We start from the raw sequence: 17,874 nt of genomic DNA, 5'->3' as shown, positions 1-17,874 counted from the left end.
CTTCTAGGAATAACATGATGCAATTCATATCATGTATGACGCAATACCAGCTTCAGATTGCATCATTCATTGTTTTGCCTAAAAAGCAAGTACTGTCCAAACCCAGTCACAGATTTATTCATAGATCCTGTCAAAGATGTATTTTAGTCATTTCTGGTTTAAATTGAGATCCCTTCCCTTTATAACTCACTTATCCTCCGCCATTCCCAAGTCAAGGGTCATATATACTGACCCTATAGCATATCTTGAAAACTAGAGCCAATCAACAATTTTAAGCATCATTTTCGTTCTCAGTGACCCAGAATTAGTAAAGTTGGACTACAGTTATTTCAGAAGCATTTTGGCTGTAGAGCAGTGTTATTTTACTATTCTGGGTTAATATTATTGGTCTGGATGGCCAGGAAGTTCACTTATGGCAGTTTGTATGTTGGATTTTATTTCTTTTGTGCAGACCCAGACCAGTGCAGTACAGAAGTCTGGTAGAGGGCAAAATACTGGTCACTGGATGAGCAGTTTTCTGTTCCCTGAGTGACCAGAGCAGGGGCTGCACTACAGTCATCAGGAACCTGCTAGAACCAATTAAGGCAGACAGGCTGATTAGATCACCTGCAGCCAATCAAGGCAGGCTAATCAAGACACCTGGATTTAAAAAGGAGCTCGCTTTAGTCAGGCCAGAAGAAGCCAGAGGAGTTGAAGTGCGTGTGAGGAGCTGGGAGCAAGAGGCACAAGGAGCTGAGAGTGAGAGGGTGTGCTGCTGGAGGACTAAGGAGTACAAGTGTTATCAGACACCAGGAGGAAGGTCCCGTGGTGAGGATAAAGAAGGTGTTTGGAGGAGGCCATGGGGAAGTAGCCCAGGGAGTTGTAGCTGTCATGCAGCTGTTACAAGAGGCACTATAGACAGCTGCAACCCACAGGGCCCTGGGCTGGAACCCGGAGCAGAGTGCGGGCCCAGGTTCCCCTCAAACCTCCCAACTCCTGATCAGACACTAGAGAAGTTGATCTAGACTGTGAGGAAGATCAATGAGGTGAGCAAATCTGCCAATAAGCGCAGGATCCACCAAGGTGGTGGAGGAACTTTGTCACAACTGGTGTCAGAAGTGGGATTTGGTGTGCACAGCGTGGCAGAAGGAGGGTGATTTAAAAAAATAAAAAGGTAGAGGGTTTATTTTTTTTTTCCATCATAATGGATGACTTAGTACGGGCATTGATACAAGCTACAGCGGCCCAGCAGGAGGCTACCCGTGTCCAGGCAGCTGCCCAACAGGAGGCAGTGCGGCTGCAGCAAGAGACTAATCGCCTGTTGATGGACCAGGCTTCTCAAGACCGGGCTATGTTGTGGGAACTGGTAAACCAGGTAAAGACCCTTACAGAGCTGAACCACGGCCAGGATGGGACGCAGATCATACGGGCAGCCATCGGCTGCAGAAAATGACGCGGGAGGATGATGTAGAGGCATACCTTCTGGCCTTTGAGAGGACAGCCCTACGGGAGGCCTGGTCTCGAGATCAGTGGTCTGGCATCCTTGCCCCATTCCTGAGTGAGGAGGCCCAGAAGGCTTACTATGATCTGCCTAAAGAGGCTGCAGCAGACTACCCCCAGCTGATGCAGAGATCTTGGCCTGATCTGGGGTAACGACTGCAGTGAGGGCCCAACTGTATCACGAGTGGAGGTACCAGGAAAACAAAACCCTGCAGTCCCAATTGTATGACCTCATCCATCTCGCACGAAAGTGGCTGCTAACGGAAACCAAGAGTCCAGAAGAGATACTAGAGGTTCTGGTCATTGACCGATACATGAGGGGACTACCGCCAGATCTTCGTGCCTGGGTAAGCCAGAACGAACCCCCCCACCTATGATGAGGTTGTTGCACTAGTAGAGAGGCAAAGGACAGCGAGGGAGCTGACCCAACCAGTTAAGGAAGGGGCACCCTGGGTTAAACTAGCAGCACCAAGCCCTAGAGCTCGGGTGACTGGGCCACCAGGAGGGCCCAGGTGGAAAAAGACAGGGGCTGAAGGCCCACCAGAGGCCACAAAGAGTTGGAGCATGGATGGAGAAGAGGATCATGCTGTTAGATTGCCCAAACCAAGAGACTGGAGAATGCCTAGGGCTCCATACAGATGTTATGCCTGCGGTGAGTGGGGACATACAGCTGCACAGTGTCCCAATGCTGAGGAGTCTATGCAGTGTAACCTGGGGAACTGGGCAGATCCATGCTCCCTAATCCACCTTGTGGGGGTCTCACTAACCCCACATTTTTACACCAGACCAGTAAAACTAAATGGGGTAGAGACTAAGGCACTGGTTGTTTCGGGGAGTGCTTTCACGCTTGTCTCGGGGAAGCTCGTCAAGTGTAGTTAGCTGCTGTGGGCTAAGCGTACAGGGATAACATGCATCCATGGGACAGTTGGTTATTACCCCACCATCCCAGGAAAAATTGAGATTCAAGGGAACACTACTGAGGTAGCAGCAGATGTAGCCCCTAAACTCCCATACCCGATGCACATAAGGAGGGACTTCCCAGGGTTTGGAAACTTACTCTCAGTAGGAGAATTGGAGGAAAAGGGGAACCCTGAAGTTAGTGAGGCTTCCACAGTAGACTGTCAACCCCTAGTCTTCTCTGAAATATCCCAGATTTATTTTCCATTCCCAGACAGGGTAGAAAATCAAAAAGGGAAAGGAGGGCAGCTAAGGCCTTGGGAACCCAAATACTGACTCAAAGCCAGAGGGTTGCTCTCGTAAGTAAGTGGACCCGAGCAGCTGAAAAGGAGGCCACCCAGGAGGGAGAAGCACCCAAGTCTGACCCCCATCCTAACGCTTCTAAACCAGTAGAGGCAACAGAGACTGGGAGCCTACTAGATCTTGGGCAGATTAGCCCTGGGAGAGGAAATTTTCGATGGGACCAGGCTGAAGACCCAAGGTACAACATTAGGAAGGAGGTGACAGAAATAGATGGGGTCCCTGTGGAAGGGAAAACCCAGGGACCAGGACTCTACTTCATAATGAAGAAGAATCTCTTATACTGGGTTGCACTAGTACAGGGGCAGAAGGTACAGCAGATCCTAGTACCCCAAAAACACCAGAACGCTGTATTAAGTCTTGCTCATAGTCATCTTTTTGGGGGGCATTTGGGGGTAGAGAAGACCCTGGCACGAGTCCTGCGATGGTTCTTGTGGCCCAGAGTACATGAAGAAGTGCGGAAGTACTGTGCGTCCTGCACGGAGTGTCAGCTGCACAGTCCCCGTCCCCACCTGAGGGCACCTTTGGTACCCCTTCCCATCAGAGGTCCCCTTTGAGCGAATAGCCATGGACCTAGTGGGACCCCTGGAGAAGACGGCTCGGAGCCACCAATATATACTTGTTGTTTTGGACTATGCTACTCACTATCCAGAAGCCGTCACCTTGCGGAACACAGCCTCTAAAACGATAGCCAAAGAGCTGGTGGGGATCTTTGCCCGAGTGGGGCTACCGAAGGAGATATTAACAGACCAAGGAACCCCATTTATGTCAAAACTAATGAAGGAGCTCTGTCGCTGCTCCATATACATACCCTGAGAACTTCAGTCTACCATCCGCAGACTGATGGGTTGGTAGAAAGGTTTAACCGAACCCTCAAGGCTATGATACGGAAGGCAGTAAGTTGGGACGGGAAGGATTGGGACACCCTACTACCCTATCTTATGTTCGCTATCCGGGAGGTACCTCAGGCCTCAACTGAGTTTTCCCCCTTCAAGTTATTATACTGGTGTCACCCCCGTGGCATACTAGATATCGCCAAAGAGATCTGGGAAGAGGAACTCAACGAGGGGAGAAATATAATAGAACATGTAATACAGATGCGAGACTGGATAGCCCGGGTCACCTCTATTGTACGGGAATATTTGGAAAAGACACATGAGGCCCAGAGAACCCACTACAATCGCCAGGCAAAAGTCTGACAGTTCCAGCCAGGGGATCAGGTAATGGTGTTGGTACCCACGGCAGAAAGCAAGCTTCTGGCCCAATGGCAGGGACCCTATGAGGTGGTTGAACCTGTGGTGGAAGTAACCTACAAGGTGCAGCAGCCAGGATGCCGAAAACATGAACAGATTTATCACATCAACCTTCTGAAACCCTGGCATGCACAAGAGGCGTGCATAACTGTCCAAAAAGACCTAACTCAGGAAAACAAGCCTTCCAAACAGGTGAGAGTGTCTCCCGATTTAACACCAAACCAAAAGAATGAGGTGTCTGAGATGATCTTCCGGAACCAAGACGTGTTCGACAAAACCAGGTCGAACAACCGAGACATATCACCACATCGTCATGAACCCTGGGGCCAGAACAACAATGAGGCCCTCTCGGGTGCCAGAGGCCAAAAGGGAGGAAATAAAAGCAGAAGTAAAAAAAATGCTGGAGTTGGGGATCATCGAAGAATCCCACAGTCAGTGGTCCAGCCCAATCGTGCTGATGCCCAAACCTGATGGCACCACAAGGTTTTGCAATGACTTCCGGAGACTAAACGAAGTATCCCAGCTTGACGCATACCCCATACCTCGCATAGATGCGCTAGTGGACCGTCTGGGTAATGCCCGGTATTTGACTACTCTAGACTTGACAAAGGGGTACTGGCAGATTCCCCTTGCTGAAGATGCAAAGGAAAAGACTGCGTTCTCTACACCAGAGGGTCTTTTTCAATATACTGTCCTCCTTTTTGGACTACATGGGCCCCAGCTACTGTCCAGCATCTCATGGACAAGCTATTATGCCTGCATAACAGTTATGCTGCTGCCTACTTGGACGATGTGGTCATTCATACCCCAGACTGGGAAACCCACCTAGAGAAGGTGGAAGCAGTCCTTGATATCTTCAGGCGAGCTGGCCTTACAGCAAACCCTGCCAAGTGCGCTGTAGGGTCTACAGAGGCCAAATATCTTGGCTACATTGTGGGAAAAGGTCTGGTAAAACCCCAAGTGAACCAGTTGGAGGCCATCCAAAATTGGCCCCAACCACGTCGCAAGAAACAAGTCCAGGCATTCCTAGGTGTAGTGGGGTATTACCGACGATTTATCCCCTACTTTGCCACAAGGGCTAAGCCCCCTGACAGACCTAGTGAAAGCCCGTGGACCTGATCTGGTGAGATGGTCTGACGCAGCAGAGGAAGCATTCACAGACCTATGGACTGCCCTCTGCAGTAACCCTGTACTGATAGCCCCTAATTTCACCAAGGAATTTATCCTGCAGACAGATGCATCAGAAGTAGGCTTGGGGGCCGTTCTATCACAGATGGTCGGGGAGGAGGAACACCCAATTCTCTACCTCAGTAGGGAACTCCTTCTGAGGGAACAAAAACAGGCAGTGGTGGAAAGAGTGCCTCGCCGTAAAATGGGCCATGGAAGCATTGCGCTACTACTTGCTTGGGTGCAGATTTGTCCTCGTGACCGACCATGCCCCTCTTCAATGGATGCAGCGGAACAAGGAGAACACCACAAGGGTGACCAGGTGGTTCTTATCCCTCCAACCTTTCCAGTTCCATGTGCAACACAGAGCAGGGAGCCGTCATGGCAATGCCAATGGCTTGTCACGTGTGCACTGCCTGGCTTCCCAAGCTGCCCAACCCCTTGGTGTTGGGCAGGGGGGAGGGATATGTGACAGACCCAGACCAGTGGGGTACAGGAGTCTGGTAGAGGGCAAAATACTGGTCACTGGATGAGCAGTTTTCTGTTCCCTGAGTGACCAGAGCAGGGGCTGCACTACAGTCATAAGGAACCTGCCAGAACCAATTAAGGCAGACAGGCTGATTAGATCACCTGCAGCCAATCAAGGCAGGCTAATGAGGGCACCTAGGTTTAAAAAGGAGCTTACTCTAGTCAGGCGGGGAGGAGCCAGAGGAGAGGAAGTGCGTGTGAGGAGCTGGGAGCAAGAGGCACAAGGAGCTGAGAGTGAGAGGGTGTGCTGCTGGAGGAGTGAGGAGGACAAGTGTTATCAGACACCAGGAGGAAGGTCCTGTGGTGAGGATAAAGAAGGTGTTTGGAGGAGGCCATGGGGAAGTAGCCCAGGGAGTTGTAACTGTCATGCAGCTGTTACAAGAGGCACTATAGACAGCTGCAATCCACAGGGCCCTGGGCTGGAACCCAGAGTAGAGGGTGGGCCCAGGTTCCCCCCAAACCTCCCAACCCCTGATCAGACACAGGAGGAGTTGATCCAGACTGTGGGGAAGATCACTGAGGTGAGCAAATCTGTCAATAAGCGCAGGACCCACCAAGGTAGAGGAGGAACTTTGTCACACTTTTTATATTTTATTTGAGGTTTTCTTATCTACTTCAGCATGCTGTTTTCATAAAATCTAAAGCTGTTTAGCATGATTCATACCTCTCCATTACAGGGTATGTCTTTTAAATATATAAAGGTACAAGAGATTACAAGGTAAATTAGTTTGTTCTGACCCATTTTCACACACTGTACACGGAGCTCTTTCAAGATGTATCCTCTCTTTACTCAGGAAACACGGACAAAGTCTGAATGGAGTATAGTACCTGTGCTTTTTGTGCCACATCTAGAACAAGCTGAAACTTTTCTGACACTGTCAGGTCTTCTTTTGGAGGTTCCTAGGACAAAACAAAAAAAAAATTCAATTAAATTTAACTTTCAGCTTTGTCACTGCTCTTTATATTTTAGAAAACTGCTAGTGACAAAAATAAAAATATTTAATATACAATAAAGCCACTGAGTGTGCATCCTAAATTTACTACATTCCACTTACGGGTTTTATTTCTTCTGCTGCTAGCCATGATTCGTATTAGCAGTAGCTAACAAATTGCTCTCCTCTGACCCATATAAATGTTGTGCAAATTTGATCCCCTTCCTGCTCTAAATACTAGTCATGTACATTTCTGTTTAAAAACTCTTTAGTAAAGTCGTATGTCTAGAAACTTACGATAAAAATAAAAATCTTTTGTCACTTAAGACTGCAAGGTTTTCCCTGGAACCACAAAATCCTCAATAAATTTTACTGAAAAGGTTTTTAATTAAAATAGCTCTTTATCGATTATCAATAGTTGTTTCCAAGAACTCTTGCAGATAGTGTAAATTTTTGGGCTGTTTAAATCAAATCAATATTAATTTTCACAGGCTGAAAGCTACTGACAGCTTCACACTGTTACAGTGGACTTTCAACAGCAGTATAAGCAAAGTTTCCTGAACTGAAAAGTCCACTGGATTCAACTATGAGATTTATCTCAAATCTCAGTTTAAACCAGAAATTCAATTTACACTTTCATTTATGATGAAACTGCCAACATTTTCCAGTTAAAAAAACAAAAACAAAACAAAAAATCCCAAAACGAAAAAAAACAAAAAACCCACAACCAATGCTGGCTTCAAAACTGCAAGAAAGAAAGACAGAAGTGTGGCAATAGCTGTATATTTTTACACTCTCCCAAACTGAATGATTAAAAATGAGAAAAGACTTTGAAAGGACAATTTTCACATAGGCATGTGCGTGTGTTTTGGAATAGCATTACAACATGCAGTGCAAAATGAGGATTAAAAACTTACAATGGGCTCAGAAACTTCAGGCACAATGCTCCACTGTATTCTCCAACCCCTAAAAGTCCAAGGAACAAACTATGTAGATATCTCTTCTCCACAAGTCTACCAAGCAGGGTTTAAAATACTTTTCTGCAACCAACACTTATGTAGCTTTAACAAAATAATGACGTTTTTAAATATCTGAGAGGATAGCGAACAGTGTCCTTTCAAATCTACACACACACACACACACTCTCTCTCTCTCTCTCTCTCTCTCCAATAACCAGTCACATGGCCTTGATATTTCAAACATTTTACACTGATTCATGGCAATGAATTCATTGATTTGGAAGTTTGTTCTAAGCTGTAGAGGAAAACATCACACAACTGTTCAAAATCATTTGTGTTGGGAGTTCTATTTTAAAAAAATAAGCACATCAACCCCTTTCTGACAATAAGCAGTAATTAAGGAATTACAGTATTGTTCTACACCTCTACCCTGATATAACGTGGTCCTCAGGAGACAAAAAATCTCACCGCGTTATAGGTGAGACCATGTTATATCAAACTTGCTTTGCCCCTGCCCCCCGTTCCTTGTTCTCTGACCGCCCCCTCCAGAGACCCACATCCCTAATCACCCCCAGGACCCCAAACCCCTACTCAACCACCTGTTCCCTGACTGCTCCGACCCCTATCCACCCACCCTCCACCCCCTCACAGGCACTCACGAGCAGCAGCGGGAAGCGGAGTAGCCCAGCCCCAGTCCACTCCACTCCGCCAGCTCCCAGCCACGGCACTCCGCTTCCCGCTGTCAGTGAGTGCGGGGAGGTTGGGGAAAGGATGCGGGGGCAAGCGGAGCTGTAGGGGCGGCACCTGCGGATGGGGCAGCGCGCAGAGCTGCCTAGCCATGCCTCAGCGTAGGAGCCAGAGGGGGGACACGCTGCTGCTCCTGGGAACTGCTTGAGGCAAGCACCACCCAGAGCCTGCTCCCCGACTCCCTCCCATGTCCCAATCCCATGTCCCAGCCTGATCCTCCTCCTGCCCACCAAACCCCCCCGTCCCAGCCCAGAGCACCTTCCTGCACCTCCAACTTCTCATCCCCAGTGCCTTCATTCCGTCCTGCACTCCAAATCCCAATTTCATGAGCATTCTGGCTCACTATACAATTTCCACATCCAGATGTGGCCCTCGGGCCAAAAAATTTGCCTACCCCTGTACTATAACAATAATCACTGCATTAAGTCAGTGAATATGCAGCATCACTTATGGCAACCTGAGTCATTGCAAACCAAGAGCATTACTTACAAGGGTCATAAAGATCTATCACAACACAACTAGTTTGGATTCTATGCCTTTTGATATTTGTCATAGCTTTAGAACCACAAATTTATTTAAACCCACATTTTAACTCTTGCTGATAGCAAAGTTAACAACTTACAGTTATTTCAGTGTAAGAACAAAATAAAAGCCTGTACATAAATTAAGTTACACGAATGGCTAAATCCTTAATATTTAAGCGAAGTAAATACCTGGCTATGAGGTAATTTAGGGATAACCTCAAAATTGCTAAAAATAAGAACATAGGAATGGCCCAGCCATGCCATACAGCATTCATGTAAATCTGCAGATAAAAAAGGAAAGAGTTGCAGATTACAAGCTAAATTACAATGATTTGCATGAAACAGTACCTGAACTGTGTTACTAGGTATACTGTAACCCATGCTAAAACACAACTCCCCAAGCCATTAACACTTAAGGGTGTGAAAGCACCCCTGTGACTGATGAAAAGATACCAGATTCACATATCCAGTGTCAAACATTAACTATGAGATTCAGTCAGTCAATCTCAGGGAACCGCTACCTCAGCAGCCCTGAGCTGCATGTGTGGCAGTGAATCTCAGTCACTGGAGCTCAACAACAAATGTCATTAGATTAACAGAATTTAAGACAAACGGGGCCATATTATGATCATCTATTCTGACCTAGCAAGGCCACACTAGCAGTGAATCAGAGTGCTGAGTGGAAGTTAGAGTGGTTCTAGCAACTGGGCACTTGAGGGAGAGGAAGCAGCATGAGCACCAAGATATTGACTTGTATTTTATTCACAGAAGCAATACCCCAATGCGTCATCAACTTTAATACCATTCGGGGGAAGGAAAAGTAAGATGTCTAAGAAGAAAAGGAAAAAAAATATTTAGCACTTGCATTACAGATTGCACTTCAGAAGTGCTTCACATATATACTTTACTGCTCTCACAAGCTTTGAAAAGACCATTTTATGGACAAGTAAACATAGCAAGGTGTTCTGCACGAAGCCACACAACGAGACAGTGCCCAGCAAGTATTAGGAATAGCAGCTCCCAGATAAGGCTCTTCTCCAGATCATGCTGCTTCTATATAAATCACTTTTCAGATGAGAAGAATTGGTGAGATGAAAGGAGGTGGATAGAGGTTTGAGAAAAGGGGTGTAAAAGGCAGTGTTAGAAGGGGTAAGGGAGCCCAGAAGGGAGGTGGTTCTTTTTTAATGTTCCTTGATCAGTGTATTAAAAACAGTATTAAATCAGCAGCCCATATTGACCTATGGGGCTACAAACAACGAAAGTGCAGCTGTAACTATGTAAAATAATTAAACTTCACTGGCATGTTTTATGATGTTGCTAGAACCCTTCAATTCAGTACCTGTAATTTATTTTTCAATTAGAATTTAGATTTTTCCAGCATATTTTAAATTAGATGTAGTGTGGATAAAGTGTGTCCGCACAGACCGAGCAGTACAAGCCCTCCTCACAAAACTCCCCCCAGTGTACCTCAATTCTAGTGCAGTCTGTATGCCTATTCCCTGGGCCTCTCTTCTGACAATATCACAAAGAGCACCAAATTAATGCAAACTGTGATGTTATGGTGGGGTATTGATGGAGAAGACTTGTATTTGATGTGGAACTGTCCATATTAGGAACTGGCCCAAGACTGACAAGATATTTCACAGAGGAACATCAGTCAGATGACTGGACACATTTTCCAGAGGGCAGGGAGGGAGTGGTGGCAAGCGCAGGCAACAGGACAACCAGGATGATATCCACTAGGCTGTAAACCATTTGCAAATATGGAAACTTTTGTCTGAATATCTGACATTGTTAAAAAATGAGCAAAGAATCCTAATATTAAAAATAGTTCTGAAATAAGAAAGTTTTATTTAATATAGAACAAAATATTATGTAAATTATGCCACATTGTGTTGACTTTGCCATGTCTGCTAATACTGAGTTATAGCAGACACTTTCAAAGAAAGCCACTAGGTGATGGCTATACAGTTTTCAACAGTTATTACACTTAGAGGAAGAGGATAACTTACAATAAAGGCAATAGCAGAAGTGTAGACAGAATACCAATCTGATAAGGCAGAAAGATTCTTCACAAAATTAGTAACAGGTTTGGCACCTCTCTCTAGGCAGAAGAAAAAAACAAATGTTGTAAATAATTAACAGCAATTGAATCATTTGTAAAACAACAAATGGCGTCATCGTGGATAGTTCTCTGAAGATGTCCACGCAGTGTGCAGAGGCGGTCAAAAAAGCAAACAAGATGTTAGGAATCATTAAAAAGGGGATAGAGAATAAGACTGAGAATATATTATTGCCCTTATAAATCCATGGTAAGCCCACATCTCGAATACTGTGTAAAGATGTGGTCTCCTCACCTCAAAAAAGATATTCTAGCACTAGAAAAGGTTCAGAAAAGGGAAACTACAATGATTAGGGGTTTGGAGAGGGTCCCATATGAGGAAAGATTAAAGAGGCTAGGCCTCTTCAGCTTGGAAAAGAGGAGACTAAGGGGGGGATATGATAGAGGTATATAAAATCATGAGTGATGTTGAGAAAGTGGATAAGGAAAAGTTATTTACTTATTCCCATAATACAAGAACTAGGGGTCACCAAATGAATTTAATAGGTAGCAGGTTTAAAACAAATAAAAGGAAGTTCTTCTTCACACAGCACACAGTCAACTTGTGGAACTCCTTACCGGAGGAGGTTGTGAAGGCTGGGACTATAACAATGTTTAAAAGGGAACTGGATAAATTCATGGTGGCTAAGTCCATAAATGGCTATTAGCCAGGAAGGGTAAAGAATGGTGTCCCTAGCGTCTGTTCAGAGGATGGAGATGGATGGCAGGAGAGAGATCACTTGATCATTGCCTGTTAGCTTCACTCCCTCTGGGGCACCTGGCATTGGCCACTGTCAGTAGACAGATACTGGGCTAGATGGACCTTTGGTCTGACCCGGTACGGCCGTTCTTATGTAACAAAACAAACAAGTACATTGCGAATAATCTGGGATCTTTATTGAATGTTAAAGACAGATTTATGGATTGAACTACATATTTTTTTTATTTAAATGCAAGAGCTTGTCCAAAATCTCAGTGCCTAAATTAATTAAAAAAACACAACTACAGAAAGAGACTTCAAGATCACTGAGCAATTAAAGAGAATCACACTCCCACAAACTAAACAACATTTAACACAAAGTAGAAGAAATATGATTTGCAATGTGGTTTAGATCCTTTAAATACTCTTCTCCTTCCAATCGTGTATCCTATTGATGAGCCCAATCTGATCTCCTGTAGTCCTTAGTCAAGACTCCTGTTAACTTGCAGGAGTACAGGATGCGGTCCTTAATTTCTATTGCTCAAAATTCAACTATCCCTGCCACGCCTTCCGTGGGAAGTTCTTAAACAACCAGGGCTAAATTTGCCAAAGGGTAGCTCTAAGGGCCAACATCACACCCCAAGCATTGTATGGGGCTAGCTGGGAGGGCCATATCACCAGAGGAGCTTATCGGTTTAATTGCTCTTTATGGCAGCTCCTGTCGACAGTGCTGTGCTGAGTTAAGACTGCTGCCCAGCCCTTGCAGGACCCTCAAAAGAGGCTAGCGCTATTTGCCTTCCTTTGGACCTACGCACGAGTCTGGATGGCTTAGGGAAATCTTTACAAACCCTTACACCAACTTAAGTCAGTCAATCTAGCCCTCACTGCTCACCTGACGGAATTTAAGAACTATTTGGATCTCCCACATAAATACCCAGGGCATGATCTTATATTTTTTACTCAGATAGGACTCCCCTGACTTCCTAATAAGGAGGACAAGCCATAGAATAGTCTCTCAAAGCAAATGATGGAAGCAACATACTATGATAATTTTACTTTAAAAACTAGGCTGTACAAAACATTAGGAAAGACTGAAACAATGACGTATTCCTCCTGGTCAGGTAGGGTCCATGCCTGCAAACTTTTATTGATTCTAGCAGGCCTCTATCTCTGCTAATAATTCAATTAAGTAGGAGCAAGGGTTTGTAAGATGAGCTTTCAGCTACCCAGCTCTGAAGAGTTAAGTTTCACCAGACTGGGTATTTATTTAGCATACTGTATTACAGTTTTTATGGGAGCATCCTGTTTTCTTGGAGCTTAACAAGGGAATATCTTCTGCCATTATTTAATAATGTGGCAGACAGTATCATCCCTGGTGTTATACTGCTTACTTAAGTTACTATTTACACCAAGGATTAATTCAAGGCTTTAGAAATGCTTCCACCTATCAACTAGGAGAAGTATTTCTCAAGACTTCTGCATTTTTATATGCGCAAATATTAAGTTAAGGGATAAAAAAAATTGATTTTATGTCAAGATAATGATGTTGCTGGATACTTACTTAATCGTCTCATATTTTCAGTTAACCTAGAAAAATATGGATAAAACAACATATTAGGCAGACAATAAGCATTTCAGTGCAACTCAACATATCCGTACTTCTGTTCTAGTACAATATGTACAGCACATACATTAGACAGCTAGCGTATCAATGGTGTAAAGCTACTCAGCTGCCAAAATGCAATTCAAAATGAATTACAACTAAGCCCTACCTGATATCAGATCAAAATTGAAGCCAAAACCTCACTAGCCTACTGAGGTACTTAGCCTCAGCACTAAAGGAAACATTTCTAGCACACTGTGGACCCAGTAACTAGTTTATGGGTATGTCTACACTGTAGCTGAAGTATACTTTCCAGCACAAATAGACAAATGCGCTAGCCCTGCTCGCGCTTGCATGCTAATAAATAGCAGTGTAGCAAGGAATAGCATGAGTGGCAGCTTGGGCTAACCACCTGAGTAGAAAACTATCTGGATCCTCTGGTACATACTTGGGTGGCCAATCCACATTGCCATCTGTGCTATCCCTGGCTACTCTGCTATTTTTGGAGGGTCCAGCTTGAGCAGGGCTAGTACCTGTCTGTTTACCTGAGCCAGAAAGCACACTCCCAGCTGCATTGTAGACATACCAAGTCTAATTTCATTCCAGACATGCAGAAAATATGGGATTTGAACTCTCTGCTGCTAACACTGATTTAAAAGCATACATACAGAGCCAAAATTAGCCCTGCTACTTCAACTTCTATTACTTTTTATACAAATATATTTCCTTACATGTATTTCACTATAGTAGAATCATTTGTGACAAGTTGTATGTTGGTTTATCCAAAAAGAAAAAACAAACAAAAAAAAAGTTTTACAAGTATTTTTACCTTCTAGCGCTAAGTGGCTCTTCAGTTTCCACTGTGTTTTCCTCTGGCTGAAATCTGAAGTCTTCAACATACTCCCCAAATTTGTCATAAAACCACTTCTGGACTCTCGAACACATCATCTGACTGCGTTTATCTATAAATCCGAACAGCATATTTTGTATATTAGGACAAAAATCAAACTTTTGAAAAAATCAGCTGAAAAGAACTCATGTTGTAACATGCAACTAGAACTGTGCCAGATCTAGTTTTCCTTTGTAGTTTAGTGGCATTCCTTGTAAGTTATCACCTCCCTTGAGAACCCCACTGCAGAGTCCAATGGGATTGAATGGTTCCTTCTCCATCAACTCTGGAAATTAAATATAGAGCCACAAACTTTTGTCTCTTGGTCTTTAAGGAGAAATATTACAGTTAAATGTAGATGCTTCCAGGTAAAGTTTTATTAAAAGTAGCAGTAGTTCATATAATTTGGATGTTTCTTCTGGATTGCTTCTCTTTCAGATGCTCTGCCAGTTATATACAGTAGGCAATTACAGGAAAGTAAACCTAATTTCAGTACTTGGCAAATTGGTTGAAACTGTAGTAAAGAACAGAATTATCTGATACACAGATGAACATAATTTGTTGAGGGAAGAGTCAACATGTTTTTTGTAAAGGGAACTCATGCCTCACCAATGTACCAGAATTCTTTGAGGGGATCAACGAGCATGTGGGTAAGAACTATCCAGTGGATATAGTATACTTAGATTTTCAAAAAGCCTTTGACAATGTCCCTCACCAAATGCTCTTAAGCAAAGTAAGCTGCCATAGGATAAGAGGGAAGGTCCTCTTGTGCATCAGTAACTGTTTAAAAGATAGGAAACAAAGCATAGGAATAAATGGTTGGATTTCAAAATGGAGAGAGGTAAATGGTGGTGTCCCACAAGGACTGGGACCAGTTCTGTTCAACATATTCATAAATGATCTGGAAAAAGGGATAAATAGTAAGTTGGCCAAATTTGCAGACGATACAAAACTACTCAAGATAGTATCAGAGGGGTAGCCATGTTAGTCTGGATCTGTAAAAGCAGCAAAGAGTCCTGTGACACCTTATAGACTAACGGACGTTTTGGAGCATGAGCTTTCGTAGGTGAATACCCACTTCGTCGGATGCATGTAGCTAGAAGAGGGCGCATATATATATATATACACACATACACACACATATATATACATATATACATACACACACACACACACACACACCCCTGCCCCTGGAAATTTCCACTACATGCATCCGACTAAGTGGGTATTCACCCACGAAAGCTCATGCTCCAAAATGTCTGTTAGTCTATAAGGTGCCCCAGGACTCTTTGCTGCTTTTACTCAAGATAGTTAACTCCCAAGCAAACTGCAAAGAGTTACAAAGGGATCTCACAAAACTGGGTGACTGGGCAAGACAATGGAACATGAAATTCAGTGTTGACAAATGAAAAGTAATGCACATTTGAAAACATAATTCCAACTATATATATATAAAATGATGGGGTCTAAATTAGCTGTTACTACTCAAGAAAGATCTTGGAGTCATTGTGGATAGTTCTCTGAAAACATCCTCTCAATGTGCAGCGACAGTCAAAAAAGTTAACAGAATGTTGGGAATCATTAGGAAAGGGATCAATAAGACAAAAAATACCATATTGCCTCTATATAAATCCATGGTAGACCCACATCTTGAATACTGATGCAGATGTGGTCGCCCCCATCTCAAGAAAGATTTACTGGAATTGGAAAAGGTACAGAAAAGGGCAAAAATGATCAGGGGTATGGAACAGCTTCCTTATGAGGAGAGATTAGGAAGACTGGGACTTTTCAGTTTGGAAATTAGATGAATAAGGGGGAGGATCTGATAGAGGTCTATAAAATATTGAGTAGTGTGGAGAAAGTAAATAAGGATGTGTTATTTACTCCTTCTCATAACACAAGAACTAGGCGTCACCAAATGAAATTAGTAGGCAGCAGGTTTAAAACAAACAAAAGGAAGTATTTCTTCACACAACGCACAGTCAACCTGTGGAACTCTTTTCCAGAGGATGTTGTGAAGGTCAAGACTATAACGGGGTTCCAAAAAAAAACTAGATATGTTAATGGAGGATAGGCCCATCAATGACTATTAGCCAAAAGGGGCAGGGATGCAAAACCATGTTCTGAAGTGTTCCTAGTCTGTTTGCCAGAAGCTGGAAATAGGCGACAGGATGGATCACTTGATGATTACTTGTTCTGTTCATTCCCTCTGAAGCACTTGGCATTTGCCACTGTCGGAAGAAAGGATACTGGGCTGGATGGCCTTTCTTATGTACATCTTTGCTTTTAGCAGAGGACAAAAATTCTACTTAATGTTAAATACTGAAGAACATATTAACACCAGCAGTCTCATTTAACTTCAAAGGAAATCAAGAAAGATGCAGAGCACTCTTTCCTTTCATCCTGTAAACTTAGGTTTGTTAAGTTAAATCATGGCTGCGTGAACAGAAGAATATATTCACATAATCTCTCATATATAGCTCTCCAAAAGCCTGAATAAAGAACCATCAGCTTGTACAAAAATGTTCCAGTATCATCTTGCAGATCAGTTTTGGGAGAAGAGCTCATGTGAATAAAAACTGACAAGTGAATCAAATCACTAGTACTGATTTAGTCAAAACTACCTGTTCCATTGACTTGTGTCGGTGGTTTTGAGGGTTGCTGTGTTGTAGGCAGCTCTTCTGTTCTATAAAGAAAAAAAAGCAACAAGAGATGAATTCCTGTAGAATCAGAGTACTTCATGCTTATAATTTCCCATGAATGAACTAGATGCATATTTTCATGCTGCAGGACTGCCTCTGCTGGGGAATGGGAGAAGTGCTGTCAGTGTCTGTTTCCATGGCAGAGGCAGCACAAGAGCATGGGAGGAAGGAGGCAGGAGGAGGAGTTAGGTTTGTTTCCATTGTAGTGCAAGCTGTGCTGGGAGCCACCAGGAAAGTAAAATATTCACTGTAGATTTATTTTCACGGATTTTTAGAATCCTTGAAAACAGAATATGTTTACATTGAAAGGTTAAAGCATGCCCCTCTTCCCTGACTGCTCAGTTCCTTCTCCCTTTAGCTCTACAGCCTGCCATTCTATAGTTCATTCCAAGATATCTCCGTACACGTCGTATGTGCAGTACAATGGTCCAGAACTGGGGTTCCCAACATGCATCAGGATTTCCTGACCATACTTCCTTCCAATACTGCTGACTGGGTGGGGGATTGAGAACCACAGTTCCAGAACAATACTCCAAAAGTAATTATGTCATCATTACTACTGGAGCCACCAGCAACTCGTTTTCATTAAATTAAGAATAAGACAAAGAGTTTCTTTAAATATGGTATTGTTTAAATTCCTATACAACACAGAGTGCACAGATATCAATTTATGATGAAATTACTTTTAAAAACTCACTGAGGCTAAGTTAATCATTCTTTCACTAGTGGGAAAATACAGGTATGCAAAAGTCCAACTTTCTGTGTATTGAACATACAGTAATGTTCTAGTTACCCCCTCATTTACATTAATTCTTATGGGGAAATGCGAATAGCTTAACATCATTTCACTTAAAGTCACATTTTTCAGGAACATAACTAGAACGTTACTATATGTTCAATGCACAGAAAGTTGGGCTTTTACATACATGTATTTATTTATTTTTATATTTTATATATATATATAATTATACACACACACACACACACACACACTAAGTTTTAAACAATTTAATACTGTACACAGTAATGATGA

At 43.4% G+C, this 17,874-nt stretch overlaps 1 protein-coding gene across 4 annotated transcripts in view; it reads right to left on the bottom strand.

Moving 5' to 3' along the window:
- Positions 1 to 17,874, bottom strand: part of GRAMD4 (GRAM domain containing 4) — a 175,450-nt gene that overhangs the window by 19,388 nt on the left and 138,188 nt on the right. For all 4 annotated transcript variants that reach the window (XM_050936216.1, XM_050936213.1, XM_050936214.1 and 1 more), the window contains 7 exons: positions 16,764 to 16,825; positions 14,080 to 14,212; positions 13,209 to 13,234; positions 10,859 to 10,950; positions 9,036 to 9,127; positions 7,534 to 7,582; positions 6,513 to 6,584 (listed from right to left, as the gene is read on the bottom strand). In XM_050936216.1, the coding sequence (XP_050792173.1) occupies positions 6,513 to 6,584; positions 7,534 to 7,582; positions 9,036 to 9,127; positions 10,859 to 10,950; positions 13,209 to 13,234; positions 14,080 to 14,212; positions 16,764 to 16,825 (526 nt within the window). The remainder of the gene's footprint in view (positions 1 to 6,512; positions 6,585 to 7,533; positions 7,583 to 9,035; positions 9,128 to 10,858; positions 10,951 to 13,208; positions 13,235 to 14,079; positions 14,213 to 16,763; positions 16,826 to 17,874) is intronic.

This window comes from Gopherus flavomarginatus, chromosome 1, assembly GCF_025201925.1.
Source record: "Gopherus flavomarginatus isolate rGopFla2 chromosome 1, rGopFla2.mat.asm, whole genome shotgun sequence".
Lineage (NCBI taxonomy): Eukaryota > Metazoa > Chordata > Testudines > Testudinidae > Gopherus > Gopherus flavomarginatus.
Note: the sequence above shows the minus strand (reverse complement) of the source record. Positions and strands in the feature narration are given on the sequence as shown.